Below are 19,566 nucleotides of genomic sequence, written 5' to 3'. Positions count from 1 at the left end.
TGTGCAGGAATAGAAACCCTGACTAAGACAAATTGGTACCAGCATAGTGGGGTATTCCTGTGACAACTTGACCATGTTTTGGGGGAGTACTGTGGAAGGACTTAGGAACTTTGAGCTAGAAAAGCCATTAGAATATTAAGAGCTCTATGGAAAGTTCTGTAAGAGCTTGGAAGAAAATGTTAAGAACAGTGCAGAAGCTGGAGGTCTGGCTTGTGAAATTTCAGAGGGAAGATTAAAGACTCTAAAAGGGGCCATGCTTTGATTGTGAAAATTCTGTGGTTTTAGTTAGCTGGGGCTGAAGAATCAGCTTTGATTAACAAGATACCAGAACCACTAAAGCAAATCTTTGTGTTACTGGGACTATTGATACTGGTTAGCTGGAGCTAAGAAATTAGCAGTGATTAAGAAGAGACCAGCATCACTAAGGTAAAATCTTCTGGGAAGTGTTTTCTGAGAGCACAGAGGCTGTGTTCTAGAGATAGCCACAGTTGTATTTTGCGCTGTGGCTGGACTTAGTACTGTGTAAGAGTCACCCAGGTGGTACTGGTTTTGAAGGCATGAAGGGGTCATGAAAAGCAGCTGAGGCTTGGCATTGTGAGAGGCCGTGGAAGGCCACTGGTGAAGGTGCAGCCTCAGTTGCAATTGATGGCCCAGGACTTGAAGGGGTCATGCATAGGAGCAGAGGCTTGTCACCATGAAGAGAGCCTATGAGAGGCTATTGGTGAAGCCTAGTTACAGCAGAAGACAGCAGTGTTTTGGAGATGCCAGTACCATGAGATGACCACCAAGAACAGCAGCAGCAGTGGAGTACAGGCCGCTGGATCCTAGAAGACAAGCTGAGTGCTACAAAGGGCAGAGCTGGAGAAGTGACCCAAGCCCTTGGAGGAGCCTAGAAGATGGTGAGTTGGATCCCAGACATTGAACCACTGGAGTTTGAGTTTTGCTTTTGGTTGTGACTGTGCCCTGATATGTTTCCCTCTTGAAGGAAGAAAGTATTTTAGTGAAGTCCACAGTTAAGAGACTTTGAATTTTTAAAAGACTTTGAATTTTAAAGATATTGGTTATTTTAAAGGGATTGAACTTTTAATATGTAAAGACGGTGGGACTTTTCAAGTTATTTAGATCTTGGGGATGAATAAGAAAGTAAGGATTGAGGCTTAATAGTGATGTGTTTGTGTGTCAAGTTGACAAGGGGTCAATTGTACCGGCTGGTTTTGTGTGTCAACTTGACACAGGGTGGAGTTATCACAGAGAAAGGAGCTTCAGTTGGGGAAGTGCCTCCATGAGATCCAGCTGTGGGGCATTTTCTCAATTAGTGATCAAGGAGGGGGAGGACCCCTTGTAGGTGGTACCACCCCTGGGCTGTATTCTTGGGTTCTATAAGAGAGCAGGCTGAGCAAACCAGGGGAAGCAAGCCAGTAAGGAACATCTCTCCATGGCCTCTGCATCAGCTCCTGCTTACAACCCTGCTTGAGTTCCAGTCCTGACTTCCTTTTGTGATGAACAGCAATGCAGAAGTATAAGGTGAATAACCCCTTTCTGCCCCAACTTGCTTCTTGGTGATAATGTTTGTGCAGGAATAGAAACCCTGACTAAGACACATATATACATATCCATCATATAGTATACACACCATGTACCGGATATACAATATACAACATACACAGACATATATACCATAGTATACCCATACCATATACTATGCACACCATACACCACATACACCACACCATATTCCATACATAGACACACTATATATACTACACACACACACACACACACACACACACACACACCATAAACTGTACACACCATATACTACACAATACCATACAAAATACACATAGACATAAACAACATATATCATACACACACACATACCCCATATGCCATACACACATACACACACACAATTTCCCATATACACATGCCATATATACCACTCATTCCATCCACTGCATACCACATACATATACCACACATATATTATACACTATAAACACACTATCCACACACCATGCCACACATCCACATACCACACATAGTATATCATATATAGTCACCATGCTCTGGATATGCATGCCACTCTACACACAATGCATCCACACTCATATTACATCACATATATGTCCCACAGTCATCTCATTCTGTGAGTATACCACACATACCACATAGGTCTCTTCACACACCAACCCAAAGCACGGCAATGTTTTGGCATTCCTGCATGCTCTGTGCTCCTGACATCTATCACCATACTTAATTTTGTAATAACTTGATAGATTTGGTGTCCATATCGGTTTCTTTTCCAAATGCAGAGTGGTGCATAGGAAAGTGACATCACAGACAAGGGGAGGTTTCAGTGGGTCAAACCCTTGCCAAGGAAGCCTGGAGACTTGGGTTCAATCCCTGGAACTGACGTAAAGGAGAATTGACTTCATAAAGTTGTCCTCTGACTTCCAAACATGTTTACCCCTCAAATAATAATTCATTCAGCAACCCCTCCAACAATAAATAAAAAATACATTATAAAAAAGATCAAGGAGGAAAAGTGACACACTCCATGTCACAGTGCTACTCCCGGGCAGGGCTCAACTCCAAACCCAGACGTTGCTGACTCCAGAGCTATGCCAGTCTTAATTGTGACATCCTCCCTCCCCAGGTCATAGGAATTTCCCTGGGCAGACAAAGTTCTTTTCATTGCAACTGATTGGCAATTGCCGGGGCAACTGAGATTCTCAGCAGTTTGGGAATTGGAGCTGACTTCCTGGAGACTTGTCCTTACCTTGTAGATGCTGCCGCGGCAGATAATTCCATCACCTGTGTAGTCTGGCTTGCAGGAACATATCCTTTGATCTTGTTCTGTGTGATTGCAGAAGGCAAATGGACTGCAGCCACCGTTATTCTGGTAAAATAAAAACACAGTCAAAAGGTGGAGGAGGGGTTCAATCAGAGCGGTAAGTTTGCCATTTTTATGCTAAGCAATTTTGGGCTGAGATTTATTGAATATGACAATTCAGTGGTAGAATACTTATCTGTCATGTGCAAAGGCTGGGCCAAATCCCTAGCAACATGCACACACATGCACATGCACAGGCACGGGCACTCGCACAGACATAAGCACATGTACATATTTTGTCTTACTCTCCAACTTTGATCAGTCTTCCTTGCCTTTCCTGGACTTGCCTTACAGCCCCGTAGTTGTGGGCCATTGTTTACGTAGCCTTCTATCACGAGACAGTCACGAGACAGCAGGCTTGTATAACCAGATCTCTAGCCCTCTGTGGATAAGCACTGCATATGTTTGACATTTCCCATGTTTAGGCCAAACTCTGATTTGGTTATAGGAAAGATGACAGAAAGCCAGTGTAAAATGGAACCTATTGCCTTGTGCTCAAGAGCTCAAGACCGTGGAAGAGCAGGCTAAAATACAAACACAGCAGAAGTGAGCCTCCATGCGATATCTCCACAGCCTCTGTTCCTGAGCGGGCTCCACTGAGGAAGGAGCTCCGAGCCAGGAAAAGCAGACCCAGGGAGGCGCAGAGGAGCCATCAGACAGACTTCTTAATGCAGTCTGCTAATCTTCCTGTCCCCTGGACTCTTTTCCAAAATATGTGCTAAGTAAAATGGTTGTCCGCATCCCAGAATCCTACCCCGAGACAATAAACACAGAAGAGTCCAGTGTGGTCACAGCCCTCTTGATCGCGGTCCTCTCCAGAGGTCTGGGAGCCCCAGTTCTCCCCTCGTGGAGGACACTCGCTCCGTGTGGTCTTGGATACCTGTTCTCTGACCACATACCCACTCCTTCCCGTCCTCACAAAGTGCTCTCTACTATTGGAAGTGGCATCAGCCCTAGCTCCGTGTGCCTCTCAGCCTTCTTCCCTTCTTGTGTGGGTTCATTCTCTTTCTTTCTCAATCCACCCTCCTCTCTCTTACCTTCCCTTATTTTTGCTCACTCAGCCCTGTTATGACACACCAAGAAGGCCTGTACCACAAGTTAGCATCTTGACCTTGGGCTTTCAGAAGATGAGAATTAAATTTCTGCTCAATTACCCAGTCTCGAGGATTCTGATGCAGTAGCTCTAGCAGACAGAGGTGTAGAACTACCTCACAGATGGCTCTATTGCCTGGTTCTTGGCCGTAGGACTTGGGGAGAAATGCATGATTCTTGGGCAGCTCCACAACTATTTTGTTTGCTTATCCTGATGTTTAAAGAGTTTTTGCCTTCTCCTTTGAATGATTACTATAATTTAAAAACTGGAAAAATTCACATTAAAATTTCTATTGTTCTTACGCAGCTAACACTGGATGGCATTGCTCAGAGCATCAAGGATCTGAGGCTCAGGAGATGGTGCTCCTTAGAGAAGGTCCGAGTCTTCCAGCTTCCTGCTGCGGTTCCCTGTCCAGTCCCTAATGACTTTGGAGTTGAACTATGCTAATTCCTGAACAAACGCTTCCAAGAGGGCAGCAAATAGCCTCTGGGCCTCCTGGGCAACTGTGTTCTGAGTCTTTGGCCAAAATAACATAGAAGAACTGCTATCAAGTAGAGCCAGTGGTGTTCTAACAACAGCCCCACATCCCACTGCCTGTGTCCTAGCTTCTTTATTGTCCTTATGGTCTCTTCATGCAGATGCCATTGTTCTCCTGAGCTGGCGAGGCAAAAATAAGGAGGCAAATGGAGGTGCTCGGAGAGGGAGGCTTCCACGACAGTGGTCCATTTGGTTCTGGCAGCATCCACTGGAAGTGCACATGTGAAACAGGGCATCAAGGTGCTTAGTCCACAGTGAGGGTCAAGGGTAGACAGACACGGTCGGGCTCTGGTTTTGTCTATACTCCCTCTGTGGTCTCAGATAAGGATCTTTCTTCCGGCCAGCCAGAGGCAGGGAAGATTGTATCTACTCCAAACATGGCTGGGTTCTTAAGCCCCTGGTCACCTGTCTGTGATTGTGACTTTCTTTAGAAAAACATCTTCATAGATGTCATTAGGGGGTCTTGAGATGAGGTTTTAAACTCACTGGTGTCTGTGTAAGGACAAAAGACAGACATGGAGGTGGAGAGAGAGAAAGACACACACACACACACACACACAGAAAGAGAGAGAGACAGAGAGAGAGAGACAGAGACAGAGACACAGACAGAAACTGCAGTTTGCAGCTACAGCCAGGAATACTGGAGTCCCCAGCAGCTGCAAGAGGCAAGGAGGGTTCTGCCCCAGAGCCTTCAGAAACACCCTTGCTGTCACCAGTTTTAGATTTTAGCCCTGGCGAATCCTGTCTAAATTTCTGTCCCCAGCCAGTGGTTACATTTTGCAGCAGCCCTATTGTGATGGTCTGAACTGTCAATCCAGACTCAGCAAAGGAGAACATGCATCAGTTGATGGCTCTCTGATCTTGGCTGTGGATATAACCGTCACCAGTTCTCTCAAGCTCCCGCCACTGTGACTTCTCTGCAGTGGGGGACTGTGACCTGGGATTGTGACCAAGATAACCACCTTTGGCCTTGTTTGCTGTGTTAGGGTATTTTATCATGCAACAGGAAATGAAACTATGATGTCTTGGAAAATAACTCACTGCTAGAATCTTTCCATCAGCAAACTGGAGGGCAATTAAATTGTTCTTGTCCCATCAGGCAGCAGAATGAGCACCAGTGGATATAAATGTCACATTGTCAGAGGCCTGGATGACCGCAGTGCCCTAGATGTGACACGTCAGGGTGTCAGGCTTACGGAACCTCTTACTCCACTGGAGGTATGGGCCCAGAGTAGGTTGGACAGCAGGGGATACTTTACCCAGTTTCAGACTCAGTGAGATCCTGCTTGGTTGGTACAGCACAGAGCCAGTCTACAGTCAAAAAGTCATGGGAGAATCAGTAGGTATATTTTGGGGAGGTATGCTGGCTGCTTGTAACAGGACTGCCGTGAGGCTGTTTGTATAGAGATCATGGAGTTCATGCCCCTGGATCCTGAAATCTCTCTAGATGTCTATTGATACAGGATAACATATCTGAGATAAGTAGGACCTTTTAAAAAACATGTGTGCTCCCTTGGGCACACTCTCCTTAATATTACAGAAGACAGCTCACGTAAGGGAGATAGCACCAAGTCTGGTGGTAGACGCTACATTCAGGTGTGTGCATGTGTGCACATGTGTTGTGTGTGAAAGGCAGGTGAAGAATGGACAGTTGTCTTCATATGAACGTTTCAGGGTTTTGTTTAACTAATTGATTTTAAGAACTGTTTAAGGCTTACAGGAAATCGGTGGAAAGTGCAGACTTTCCTATGGAGACACCGCCAGTGCCTGTTTTCCCCACCATTAAGGCCTTGCACTTGCTGGGACTGACACACTGGTTTTAACGTCCACAGCTTGCATGTTGTCCCACTTGTGCGGTGTGCATTTCGTGAGTCTTGACGAGTGTGTAATGATATGTGCCAACCACTGAAGCTTCCTGTCGGTAGTTTCCTATCTCTAAGTCTCCCGTGTCCCCTTAGCTTCCTCTCAGTAGTTTCCTATCCCTAAGGACTCCCTGCTCCACTTGTTCACCCCACCCTCTCAGACCTCGCTTTCTACTGCGTTTTCCTTTTCCACAGCATAACTTCTTGTGCTTGTCCATATTTGAACTGACTTTCTTCCCCATTAGGTACATAAAGAATAAACAAAACCCAAACCCAGGCAGCATACCCAGTCACTGTGGCTAAGGAACACGATTTTGAACAGCTTCTTAAGGCTTGCTAGCTGACTCACGAGCGCTCTACAGCACCTCCCATACCTTAGGAAACTAGTCCAGCTTGCTTTGGGATACCTGCATCAGATGAATGCCACACCAACTCTGTGTGCTTAGGTCCCTTCAGAATCTGGCAGCCAAAGGGGCAGGCTGTGGGGGAGAGTCTGTTCTCTCCATCCTTCCGCACACAACCATGGCACACAGGGGAAAAGTGAGTCCCATTACCCAGAACCAGCTCTGAGATCCCGAGGACAGAGCCCTGGTCTCTGCATCCCCTAGAAGGTGGGGGGGGGGGCCTCCCGGCTGGAAGCATACTCACGGTTAAGCAGACGTTGATAAGTGTGCAGGCCTTTCCGTCTCCAGTGTACTTGGGCAAGCAGTTACAGACGGCCTGTGCAGGAGCAGAGGCAAAGGGTCATATTCCAGGCCAGGGCGGCCTGCTCAGTGCATGGGATCTCAGCCTGGAAGCTGACTACAGAAGGGGTTGCATGCAAGGGACAGTGTTTTTGTCGTTGAATATTTTTTGTAATAATACCTAGTTTAATATACTTGAGTACTAGATCTCATGCACATCCTATCCTTGTTTCCAGGATAACTTATATTTTGATTTTCCCCTAACCTCTGTGCAGGGGAAAGGAAATTATTGTCTTATCTCCATCAAGAATGAAGTCAGACACCAGGGCTAGCATACACTGAGGGTAAGACTTTGCATCCCACAGGGATGTACACAGGAAAACAAGTAGCCATGCCCTTTCGATGGGCAGGGAGACAGCTGGGAGCTCGAGGAGGTGGGGAACAGACTCCTCAGGCCTGATGACTACTTGTTAGAAATCCACAGGTGGGGCTAGCCTGGGCAACCTGGGCAACCTGGGCAACCTGGGCAGGTATTCACTGTTTCTCCTCCTCTTCATTCACCATTGATCCCAACTGTCCAAACCTTTTACCAAGGCCTACCAGCTACCTTTTCTTAGCTGACGCTCCATTCTTAGAGCGGTTCCCCATTGCTGCCTTCTAGGTCTGCAGGAAAACCTCTATAGGCTCTGGGGGCAGAAATCTTACAGGTGGGTCCTCATTCCATGTATATAAAGTCTCTATGGAGACACTAAAATACGGGAGTAAAAGTCCAACAGAGACAGCTGAAATTTTCTGATGGTTAGATGTGCACTTGTGTGTGCACAAGTACATACACAGACATGCAACTACACACACATGTGCACACAGGGCAATGCATGTGTACATTCCACACATGGAATTCATGGACACATGCACACACACGTAGCTTGTGAACACATGCACATACATACACACAAACACACATGAGTACAATGCTCATACAATGCATACTCACACACACATGCACATACATGTACATGCACATACATGTACATGCACATACATGTACATGCACATACATGTACATGCATACATGAGTGAACAAGAGTGCACCCAGACACACACTTTTTAAAAAATTTAATTTAGGGTGCTTTAGGCACTTGCTTGATCTGTCCATTGAGAGATGTGGCCTTGTATTCTCCCAAGTGGCTCGGAGAACTCCAGGGGACTTGTCTTGGATATCTGACTTGTTGCCAGGTATTATGATATATGAACTGCCCTGCCTGGCCATTCTGTGTGTTCACCAGGTGTCTGAGACTGAGGAGGCAAGTGCAGGTCTCTGCTCCTCTGTTGGTCCCTGCAGGCCTCTGCTCCATGACTACCATCTTATCTTGGAGCTCTCTTATTTTTTTCTACTCCTCCAAATTTGCTTGTTCTAGGGTAGCTGCACAACTCTGTGTTGGGGGCCATATAAGTGGCAGAAGTCTGAACTGTGAGCTTCTGGCATGGAGCCAAGAGTCAAAGAAAAATGGGAGGATTTTGGGGTATCAGAAAGCTGAAAGAAGGGGGATTGTTTTTAGTGAAACTTCTAGGACCACACGGGGTTTGCAGATGTGCATACCCCAGAGTATGCTTTCAGTATCTCTCCTATAGTATTTCTGGCTGCAGCTGGACTAACATCCTGTCTACCCTTCTTTCCCTTAGGCCTGGGTCTTAAGACACAGGAGTCTCCTCCCAAGAAGCCTGCCAGAGGCACCTCACCTGGTTGGGCCCTGTCTGCGTGCACTCTGCATGCCTGTCACAGCCGCCATTGTTCTCCAAACACGGGTTGATTTCTAAAACAAAAGTCAACATGTGTCATGAGCCACAGGCTTTATTTCTGTGAAAAGGCATTTTGAGGAAGTCCCCCCTTGGATAACTGACCAAGAGCAGCAGGAGCCATGAGGGACTCAGGGTTCTGGAAGTTTGGAGGCAGAGGTAACTCAGTGGGGAAGAACGGTCCCTCAAAGCTGCCTCCCCGCTGCACTGGCTAATTCTGGCAGAGGCAGCATCTTAAATCCTACCTCCAGCTCACCGGCGCTATGAATGAGTTGGCTTGAGAATGAAGATGCAATCATTTGCGATGTCACACCACAGACTGAATTAGAGAGGACGCATCAACTGAGCTCAGTTTAGGACATTCCGAGGAGTGGACCAATCAGTGTTAAAGCCTCTCTCCATTGACTGCTAATGGTAGCAGAGGGGCCGTGACTACACAGGGGGTAACTCAGGCAGCGCTTCGGCCTAGCGGTCAAAATGTGTATCATAAACAAGGGCTAGATGGAAACCTTGACACTTGCGACATACTGCAATGGATGTGACACCAGCTTTTGTGACATTTTGGTCTTGAATATTCAAGTGGAATCTAATAGTAATTAAAAAAGAATCCTCAACCACCAAATAAAAGACACAGAACAAAGAAACAGACCAAAGAGCTAAGACAATAACTGCAAGCAACCAGTCCTCCAGAGACCTCGCCTAGAGAAACACTGGGACACCTGATGGACTTGCACTGTGAATAGAATTAGAGAATTACAGAGATTATCAACTCGCCCAAGTCAGGAACAGTGTGTGGCTCCATCACAAGCCGCCCTCATTCTTAGGAAACTCACACTCAGTTATTAGGGGCAAATACGTGATTTGCACAGCTTAGTCCTAAATGACTAAGGAAAATATGAAAATGCGCAGAGTGCAAAGGGAGAGCGAGCACTCGGCGAGGGAGTGCAGCGAGGAGCACGACTGCCTGCCTGCCGGGGAGTTCAAGTCCAGCCTGCTTCCCAGGGCACACCTTAGAGCATGCCATCGGCAAAGTGTGCTTCAGGGTTACACCCACTTTCAAGGAATTGTTCTGTTACACCATCAAGTACAAACACTGTATATCATAAGACACTATATATATATTTTTTTTGGTGAAAATACCGAAAAATGTAAATGCCTAAAAAAGCAGGTATGTAACAAAATAGAGTAGTGTAGAAATAGTTTGGATGTCCCTGTCTCTAGAGAATCTTATGCTGGGCCAGAAGTCCAGGCCAGTACAGCCTACCAGCTGCCACTAGAGAAGGGAAGGTGACCTTCACCCTAGCATGCTAAGAGCCCCCAAAGGGAAAGGACTTTATACTCTTTCCCTCTTCAGATTTATCTCCTGGTAGACCAGGCTATCTTTTCCTTACCACCCCCACCCCCAGCCTTTTGGAAATTTGTACAGCAAAGATGTGCAGCACTCAGTTGTCACTAGAAGTTTTAAACAGGAAGGGTTTCTCTTTCCATTCAAAGCACCTTCTCGCCTCAGTGGGCACACCCTTCATTGACACGCCCTTCATTGACACACCCTTCATTGACACGCCCTTCACTGACACACCCGCAGGCTTGCTTGACAAGGCGTACTGAATTATGATGCCAGCAGCAGTGCTAAGAAGGAGAGCTCACACACTGGAACATTCTAACAGGGCTCTGACTGACACCATTTCCACCTGACGGAAGGGGATGGCCACCTACCGAGGCACACGATACCATCTCCGGTATAGCCTGCCTTGCACGCACACACCCGGCTTCCTGGGGTGGTCCTTTTACAGTCAGCCTTGGCTGAGCAGCCTCCGTTGCCGATCTCACAGGCGTTGATGGCTACACAAGGGAGAGATGACCAGAGCAGAAGGAGAAACAGACAGAGGAGACATTTTTATTTAACCCGAGGCATTGATAGAAGGGAGCCTGATGAACAGCTCCAGCATGCATTGGAGTTCTGTGGCTAATTCCCCAACACAGGGAGTGTGCTCAACAGTTTCGTGCCAACTTGACAGAAGCTGTGGTCGTCAGAGAGGAGGGAAGCTTAATCAAGGAAATGTCTTCACAACAGGCTCAGCCTTGGGCAGGCCCGGTGCAGGCAGCTGGAGCTGAGACCGTGGTTGCAACAGTCATGTCCCGTGCAGAAGAGGCTCTTCCCAGGCCCTTCTCCTCCCTACCTTCTGGCTCTTACATTCTTTCTGCTTCCTATTCCTCAGTGTTCCCTAAGCCTAGGGGGCGACTACAAATGTCCCGTTTAGGGTTGAGCACTCCTCTGTCACTGATTCTCAGCACCCCCAACATCCGTGAATCTCTGCAGTCAGCTTCATTGCAAAGAGAAGTTTCTCTGATGAAGGCTGAGAGCGGTATCTGTCCTGGTGCCCGGCATCAGAAAGGCTGCTGAGTTTCTTCCTTTCTAGTGCTGAATACACTTATGTACCTTGAGAGCAACAACTCACACCTCTTAGCCTTTAGAAGCCTGATCTGGATCATATACAGCTCCCCAGGGTCAATGATTCTCTTACCACCCACAACTTGTCACTGAGCACATGGTGAGAGTCATGGGCAAGCAACGTCCCCGAGACAAACGAGCCAAGGTTCAGGGTAGTTAAACACCCATGTAAGGTAACAATCTGGACCTTGGAAGAACCAGGGCTTAGTCCCAATGGCGCAGCTGTACCGTTGGCCAATCAGATCTACAGCTTTTAAAGCTAGGAGGCGATTCTTAGTGCTCTCAAGGCTGTGCACCACTGCGCAAATGCAGCGCAGTTTCATGTAAAAATCACATGTAATTGCCTGCCCATCCCGAACCAACACAGAGCTGGCTTCCTTGTCTCTGGGTGCCATCGGTTGGTCAGTTTCATGTGAGCTAGCACCAGTGGCTGGCACCAGCTCCTGAGGCCCCGTCGGCTTGCTCAGCCCACGCAAGCCCCTTGCAGATCCCCGCTCCACCTGCCTGTGCAGACTGTTCCATTCCCCCGGAATCCCGCGGCGCATCTGCACGAGGCTTTCCCATCCAGATCGAGAAGGCAGCTGCAGTGGGAAAGGGTGAATGGCGTCTTCAGAGAATCATGGTGTTCTTCATACCACTTACTCCTTTCAACCCAGCATCCAGTCCCCAACTCAATGACGCACTCAAGGCCCTGCCTACTGTTGAGGGGACAGTTGCTTCCTGCCATGTCCCCATCACAGTCAGTAAAAGACAGCCAATCCAGGCAAACCTCACAGAATGCATAGGAAGGGCACTCACTCAGCTCCACATGTGCCTTGCTGAGCTTTGGGCTTATTCAGGTCATCCAGGGTGAGACAGCAGCCCCAAGAGTCAGTGCAATTATTATTCCCACTTATAAGTAAAGAAAGCAAGGCTAGAAGGAAGGAAAGAAGTGACACCAGGTTCCATGGTGACTGAGAGTGAGAGGGGATGACTGTGGGTTCAGGTCTAACCCCAGCTACCAGGCTTTTCATTACAGGAGGATGTGCCCCATGGCAGTTAGGAATCAGAAGCTACATTAGGCTCGGCTGCAGACTGGGGGCAAGGTTTACGGAAGCTGATGCCCCCTCCGTGAAAGCCTCTTTCACGGTATGGGCTGGGGTGACAATTGGCATTCTTGTCATGTGCTGGGTAAGTCACTGGCTGCCTGTTGGCCATGCTGGATGATGGCAGTTTCTTCAGAGATATTCAGTTTCTACCTCAAATCTATCCGATATTCTCTTAAAGGGTGTCAGAAAAACACTTCCCTCAGGATAGGGCCTGTAGTGAGAAATACTGAGTCTGTGTTGTCCCGAGAGGTCAGAGGACACTTACTTAGCACTGGTGTGACAGGTCCCATTGCAGTGGTCTGTTGTGATCTCTGAAAAAGAACATCAGTTGCCCTGTGATTATTATTTTTTTTAGATTTTTTTATCTTTATTTATTTTTTTATTGAAAAAGGAAGTAAAAGCATTTTATGATAGAATTGAACATTTACATGGAAAGTATTTCTGATAAAATTGTAGAAAAATATAGAATAACATGTTAAAATTGAAGATCATGGGAAATTATACAGATAAAATGGTAGGCATAAAATATTTCTAAGTTGATTGAAAGTGGAATTATAAACATTTCTGATAAAATTGAAGATTTACATGGAAAATATTTCTGATAAAATTGAAGAAATATATAGAAAAAGCACGTTAAAATGGACTATTTTATGGAAAATTATACAGATAAAATGCTAGGCATAAATATATTTCTAAGTTGATTGAAAGTAGAATTAAATTTTTTTTCTGATAAAATTGAAGATTTACATGAAAAATATCTCTGTTAATCTGTCTTTTTACTGGGGAATTGAGTCCACTGATGTTAAGAGATATTGAGGAATAGTGATTGTTGCTTCCTGTTAATTTTGATGTTATTTTTATGTTTGTGTGGTTACCATCTTTTGGGCTTGCTGGTTGGAAGAAGATTACTTTCTTGCTTTTTCTAGGGTGTAGTTTCCCTCCTTGTGTTGGTGTTTTCCATCTATTATCCTTTGTAAGGCTGGATTTGTGGAAAGATATTGTGTAAACTTGGTTTTATCATGGAATATCTTGGATTCTCCATCTATGGTGATTGAGAATTTTGCTGGGTATAGTAATCTGGGCTGGCATTTATGTTCTCTTAGAGTCTGTATGAGATCTGCCCAGGATCTTCTAGCTTTCGTCTCTAGTGAGAAGTCTGGTGTAATTCTGATAGGTCTGCCTCTATAAGTTACTTGACCTTTTACCCTTACTGATTTTAATATTCTTTCTTTGTTTAGTGCATTTGGTGTTTTGATTATTATGTGCCGGGAGGACTTTCTGTTCTGATCTAGGCTGTTTGGATTTTCTTTGACTGTTGAGTCAATGATTTTTCTATGGTATCTTCTGCACCTGAGATTCTTTCTTCTATCGCTTGTATTCTGTTATTGATGCTTGCATCTATGACTTCTGATTTCTTTCCAAGGCTTTCTACATCCAGAGTTGTCTCCCTTTGTGATTTCTTCATTGTTTCTACTTCCATTTTTAGATCCTGGATGGTTTTCTTCACTTGTTTGTGTTTTCCTGTAGTTCTTTAATGGATTTTTGTGTTTCCTCTTTAAGGTATTTTACCTGTTGGCCCATGTTCTTCTGTATTTCTTTAAGGGAGTTATTTATGTCCTTCTTGAAGTCCTCTATCAGCATCATGAGATGTGATTTTAAATCCAACTCTTGCTTTTCCAGTGTGTTGGGGTATCCGGGACTTGCTATGGTGGAAGAACTGGGTTCTGATGTTGCCAAGTAGCCTTGGTTTCTGTTGGTAGGATTCTTGTGCTTGCCTTTCATCATCTGGTTATCTCTGGTGCTAGTTGGTCTTGCTGTCTCTGGCTGGAGCTTGTCCCTCCTGTGGGCCTGTAAGCCTGTGTCCATGCTCCTGGGAGACCAACTCTCTCCTGGCGGGCTGTGCACAGAAGGCTGTGGAGTGGCCTGGCTCCCTAGTACAAATGGCAGCCAGAAGACTCCTGTCCCAGTTGCTCCACTGACTGTGTGCCCTGTGTGCTCCTAGCTGTTGCCCTCCAGAGAAAAGGTTACCCTATGAGTTCTTGCTTTGGTCCATAGCAGTAGGAAAAGACCGAGTTCCTTGAAGTCACTCTTAATGACATAAATCCTCACCACTGTGTAGACAGTTTTTATGTTGGTTACCAGGGAACTCAGAGACCAATCTGAAGGTCAAATACATTAATTGGAAGCTCCTTATGAAGACCACACAGTCTGGACAGGGGACTCTGAACCTTGTTATATATGTGATAAAAAGCCACAGCAAATTGTCAAGTCCTGGGGATGGAGTGGAGTGGAAAATGTCTGACTTATGTTCTGGAAAGTTCTTCCTTGCAGCTATGTGGAGTACAGAAAAGAGAGAGATGGGACCCAGGATGGAAGGTAAAGAGCTATATCCCAAGGCTCTGGTGGCAGGGTGCAGAGGGATGAGAGGGCCCAGAGATGTGGATGAGTAGAACATTCAGAGATGTTGGTGAAGGGGGTATTGAGGAGCAAGGGGTGGCGTTTAGGCCTAGCTGTCCTCGTCCATGATTGGTCACTATCCACGCCGCTGCCTGAGTCATGGTCTGGGCGCCGCCCTCAGCATCACATCTCCTAGTCTCTGCCTCCTTTGACCCCCCCTCCCCAGGCACCATCCTCAGCATCTCCTGTATCTACCATCTCTGCTTCATTTGATCCCTGAGGGCCTCCACGTGCACACCAATGTTCTGCTGCTGCCTCCCTTAGGAGTTACACAGATTGTTGCTGTAGCTTCTGGGCTACTCCCTGTCCCTTTAATTGAAGTTGGGTTTTCATGAACTGTGCTCTTAGAATCATGAAGAGGCAGTGAGGGATTTACTTGGGCTATCCCCGTGCTGTGTGACCCCCCACACTCTCTACAGCCCTCTTCTAGACTGATTTAATCCTGGTTCTGCACCCCAGCACTTGATGTCCCTGCTCTGGGATGTGCCTTGGACTGGGGTCCTTCAGATTCCCCATTTTGGTGTTTTTTATTTTTATTTTTATTTTTTATTTCTATCTCTGCCTTCTTCTAGATTTAGCATCCTCTGGAGAGATGGGTAATAACAGTCCCTTAGACAAACCACATCATTGGAGCCCTCAGAGGGCTGGTGGACACCTGTGACCTTCCCAGTTCCTGCCTCAGAAGGGACAATGGCTTCTAGGGCCATTCTCTTCATTCTGCTGCCTGATTGATTTCTCTTAAATACAAATAAGATATTATTGCAACCACGTTTAAAAGTCTTCAGTGGCTCCCTGCGGCCAAGGCGTCTGTCTTTCAGTGATGTGGCTCTTGCCTGGCCCTCTAGTGCACCATTCAGCTCCCCTCATTGCCTCTGTTCTCACAGCCTTCAATCCCCTGGATCTCTACATGTGTGTAGATTTGCATGCCTTTGAAGCTATTGCTTTCTTCTCATCATTGTCTCATGAAGTGCAATTAGAAACATCAGTGGAATGTTAGACTGGAGCGAAGGAGCTCTCCACCAGACTCTCGAGTCAGGAGAGTCATACACGGCTACTGAGCCATTTGTCAATGAGTGGCAAACCCTTCCCAAGAACACGAGCTCTTGAGTCAGACCCCACCTCAGATGTGAACACATGAACTGACAAGACAAATTTGAGAAGAGACATATGGAATGTGCTCACTGTGACCTGGTTTATGACAGCAGAAAACTGGTTTTAGAAAGTGCAGTTAGGGAGGGGATGCGACTCAGGACCAGATGGCTTACCTAGCTGTCATGCACAAGGCAGCCATTCAGTCGCCAGCTCTGCATCAGACAAGCTCAAAACAGTGTGGCATATAATAGCATATGAACGATGTTGATCTAGATGCATTCACACAGAGAAAGTGCCCATTGTTTACTGTTCAGTGAGAAAGGAGATTATAAAATGCACAGCCTGCCCCTGATAATACTGTTCTATACTAAGTCAAGCTGAGTATTACTAATAGGGTTTTTCTGGTGTTGGGTACACAAGCACCTTGATTTCCTTCTTGTGCTTTTCCCTATTTTACAAACTTGGCAGCAGGGAGATGTTTCTCACCAGGAGAAGCACTCATGGCATCATTTCTACTATAGAAAGGAGAACAGCGTGTCTTCTAAGAAGCTGGGCTAAGGACTGAGGACAGATATGAAGAGTGCTTACCACTGTCACACTTCACTCCTCGCCAGCCGACGTCGCAGTCACAGGAGCCGTCTCCCGAGGGACCTTGGCTACATCTCCCGTGGACACAAGAGCATGCTAAGCAGAAAAACATTTGCAAATGACCAGATTCTGACTCATGTGCAACATTTCCTTTACCACTTACTGGGTGTAGCTCTCTGCACCCCAGTCTCTGATCAGGGTCTTTCCTGTGGGGCTGGAGTCACAGGACACAGGGAAGCAGGCTCACGCCATAGTTCTGAGACTGTGCAGCACTGTGGGAATGTGACTCAGATACCCATCTGGCTGGGCCTGGTGGTGCACACCTGCAATCCCAGCAGTTAGCAGATATCTGAGTTCAAGGCCAGCCTGGTAGAAGTAGTGAGATCCAGGCAGCCAGGGTTAATAGTGAGGCCCTGTCTCAAAAATAAATGTTTATTTGACATCAGCGTTGCAGAAACCTGTTTGCTCTGTCTTCTCCAAAGACAAAGAACTAACGATCCTTTCATTTTATAGCAAGTCCCTAAATGTCCTTAAGAACCCGATGAAAGCTGAGGAGGATTGTTTTCCTTAAATTGAGTCATGGCTTATGGGTATGGCATGTAAAAATTTGTTAAGTTTCACACGTAAGACATAGCAACATTATTACAAATCAGATGGCACGCACAGAATGTTAGGGGACAAGGTATTATCAAGCATGTAGTAAATGTTCAATAAACACAAAGCTAAACATAAGGATTTGAGGAAAATATGAAAAAGCTATAGGGAAATCTATTATGTTGTAAGCAAGCAAAAACAGTACTATTAAAAATAAGGACCGTGGGCAATGCTAGTCCTAAAAGCCATGGTTATTAAACACAACATCCGTGCCAGGTGTGGGGTACCTCCCTGTGAGCTGTTGGTCGGGGAGGTCTCAAAGTCTCCCAGAGCTATGTAGGTTCTTGTCATTCCAGGCGAGATATGAACATTAGTGCAATAACGTCCACTGGAAAGGGGGAAATGGACACACTTCTGATTGGATTGGATTTTTGGTCTTCCTACAAGAGAAACTCATGCATGATACTCTAAACCTGATCAAACTCAAGGGCTAGGGAGGCAGTGGTCTAGAGGGGAACTTACTACTGCTGCCTTGCTGAGTGGAGATGGTATTAAACCATCCTCTAAATATGTGTATGTATACACTGTAGATTAGCGCTGATCTCAGCCTTTTTCAGAAAAGCATTTATTATTCATTTATTTATCTCTTTACTTACTTACAGTGGGAAGTAGTTAAGTGGCTAACGCAGAGGCTCCTGATTGGTTAAAGTGCTGAGAACAAGTGTCTGTTGCGTGCTCGGCCTGTGAGCATCACGCCTTGTGGTGGTATGAACGAGAATGGCTCCCATTGGCTTAAATGTTTGAATGCTTGGTTGCTCGTTGGCGGAGCTGCTTGGGAAGGATGAGGAGGTGTGGCCTTGTTGGGGGTGTGTCATTGGGGGTGGGCTTTGGGGTTTCATACTTTCTTTTATAAGTTGTCTTAGCCATGGCTCTTTGTTACAGCAATAGAAAAGTAGTTAGGATACCCGGCCAAGGGTCAGGGAGTATAGTGGAAAAGGGAGTGGAGAGAACATGAGGCAGGAGGATGGTGGGAGTGATGTAAATTGCTTCTCTAGATATGCTGTGCTTGTTTTACACCTATGAACTCAAATCAGCACTATGATAGACCACAGTCCAGCCACTGCTACCAGCCCAAGACCAGCAAGACACTGAGCTCACCAACATTCCATGGATGGGGGAGGAGTTCATAAATCCCTGCCCCTCCCAAGGCAGCTATAGGCAGTTAAAGGTTATAGGGGGATGGAGGAGAAGGGGTCATCTTCTTCAGGAGTGTAGCCACTGGCACGTTACCCTTGCTCAGGTATAACCACTGACTCATGCACTCAACCCTAATTAAAGGCAGTAGCTCATAAAAAAAAAAACCAGGTAAGAAAACAGGAGGTGGACTTGGGGAGGGGGAGGGGGAAGGGAAGCGAGGAGGATAATGGTGGGGACCTTGATGAATGAGCATTATAGATATGTGTTTATGAAACTCTGAAAGGAAGGAAGGAAGGAAGGAAAGAAGGAAAGAAGAAAGAACGAAAGAAAGGAAGAAAAGAAAGAAAGAAGGAAAGAAAGAAACAAAGAAAGAAAGAAAGAAAGAGAAAGAAAGAGAAAGAAGTAAAGGAAGGATAAGAACTTGGCAAAAGCTATGGATACCATTGATCACAAAAACCATTCAGCTTTGGGTCTTGGTGGACCCCATAGAGCCACCCACAGATTCTAGTCCAGGAAGTGCTCCACAAACAGATGCAAGTCTTCCAAACAACACAGGAAAGCAAATCAACACTCCAATCTCCATGATATATTATATGGCCAAATTTCAGCAATTCCATTATGTGTTAGCTCTGTGAGGCTCAGACTGGCTGGGGAGGACGCAGCAGTAGCTGAGTTGATGGTTTTGGGAGCAGCTGGATGGAGGATCTGTTTTCTAGCACCCAGCAGCAAGCTCTGGCAGGTGTCCAGGGGACAAGGAAGCCAAGATGTGGACGTTCAAGAGGACATGCCTCAAACTGACTAAACAGCAAACTACACTGCTCAGTGAGGGTGGATCAGGAGTGACCTTCTTAAAGAGGACCTTAAGAGCTACACTTTGGGGTCAAGAAATATATGGATTCAGTCTGGTCTGTTTGTTTCTCCTGACCTTGGGGGACCTCATTCATGTTCCCAGTCTTAACACCTGTATCTTGAGCACAACAGTGCCAAAGCAGATAAAGTTCAGATAAATGACTAAATGAGTCATCCGGACAGATCTGTTTTTTCCCAGTGGCTACTGAGCAACATGTACAATGAACATTTAATCATGGTGATGAGCACACAGGCCGATTGAGAGACAGAGCCTGGCTGGAAATGCCAGCAAAGAAATTGGGAGTGGGTGGGTACACGCAGGTCAATGACTGGAGATGTTCTGGAACACTGTTCTACACCAGGAAAATAACGTAGGCTTAA

At 46.1% G+C, this 19,566-nt stretch overlaps 1 protein-coding gene and 1 long non-coding RNA gene across 2 annotated transcripts in view; one reads left to right on the top strand and one right to left on the bottom strand.

Annotated features, from left to right (window-relative positions):
- Window positions 1-19,566, bottom strand: part of Stab2 (stabilin 2) — a 181,219-nt gene that overhangs the window by 39,782 nt on the left and 121,871 nt on the right. The window contains exons 39-45 of the mRNA XM_052165556.1: window positions 16,546-16,641; window positions 12,674-12,719; window positions 11,825-11,901; window positions 10,585-10,710; window positions 8,812-8,885; window positions 7,037-7,108; window positions 2,783-2,902 (exon numbers count right to left, since the gene is read on the bottom strand). Coding sequence (XP_052021516.1) covers window positions 2,783-2,902; window positions 7,037-7,108; window positions 8,812-8,885; window positions 10,585-10,710; window positions 11,825-11,901; window positions 12,674-12,719; window positions 16,546-16,641 — 611 coding nt within the window. The remainder of the gene's footprint in view (window positions 1-2,782; window positions 2,903-7,036; window positions 7,109-8,811; window positions 8,886-10,584; window positions 10,711-11,824; window positions 11,902-12,673; window positions 12,720-16,545; window positions 16,642-19,566) is intronic.
- On the top strand, window positions 2,839-4,540 carry LOC127670950 (uncharacterized). The gene is made up of 2 exons (XR_007974654.1): window positions 2,839-2,954; window positions 4,296-4,540. It is a non-coding gene; the product is annotated as an uncharacterized LOC127670950 (long non-coding RNA).

The sequence above is a fragment of the Apodemus sylvaticus genome, chromosome 20, assembly GCF_947179515.1.
Source record: "Apodemus sylvaticus chromosome 20, mApoSyl1.1, whole genome shotgun sequence".
Lineage (NCBI taxonomy): Eukaryota > Metazoa > Chordata > Mammalia > Rodentia > Muridae > Apodemus > Apodemus sylvaticus.
The sequence above is the reverse complement of the archived record's forward strand: the minus strand, read 5'-3'. Positions and strand labels throughout refer to the sequence as shown.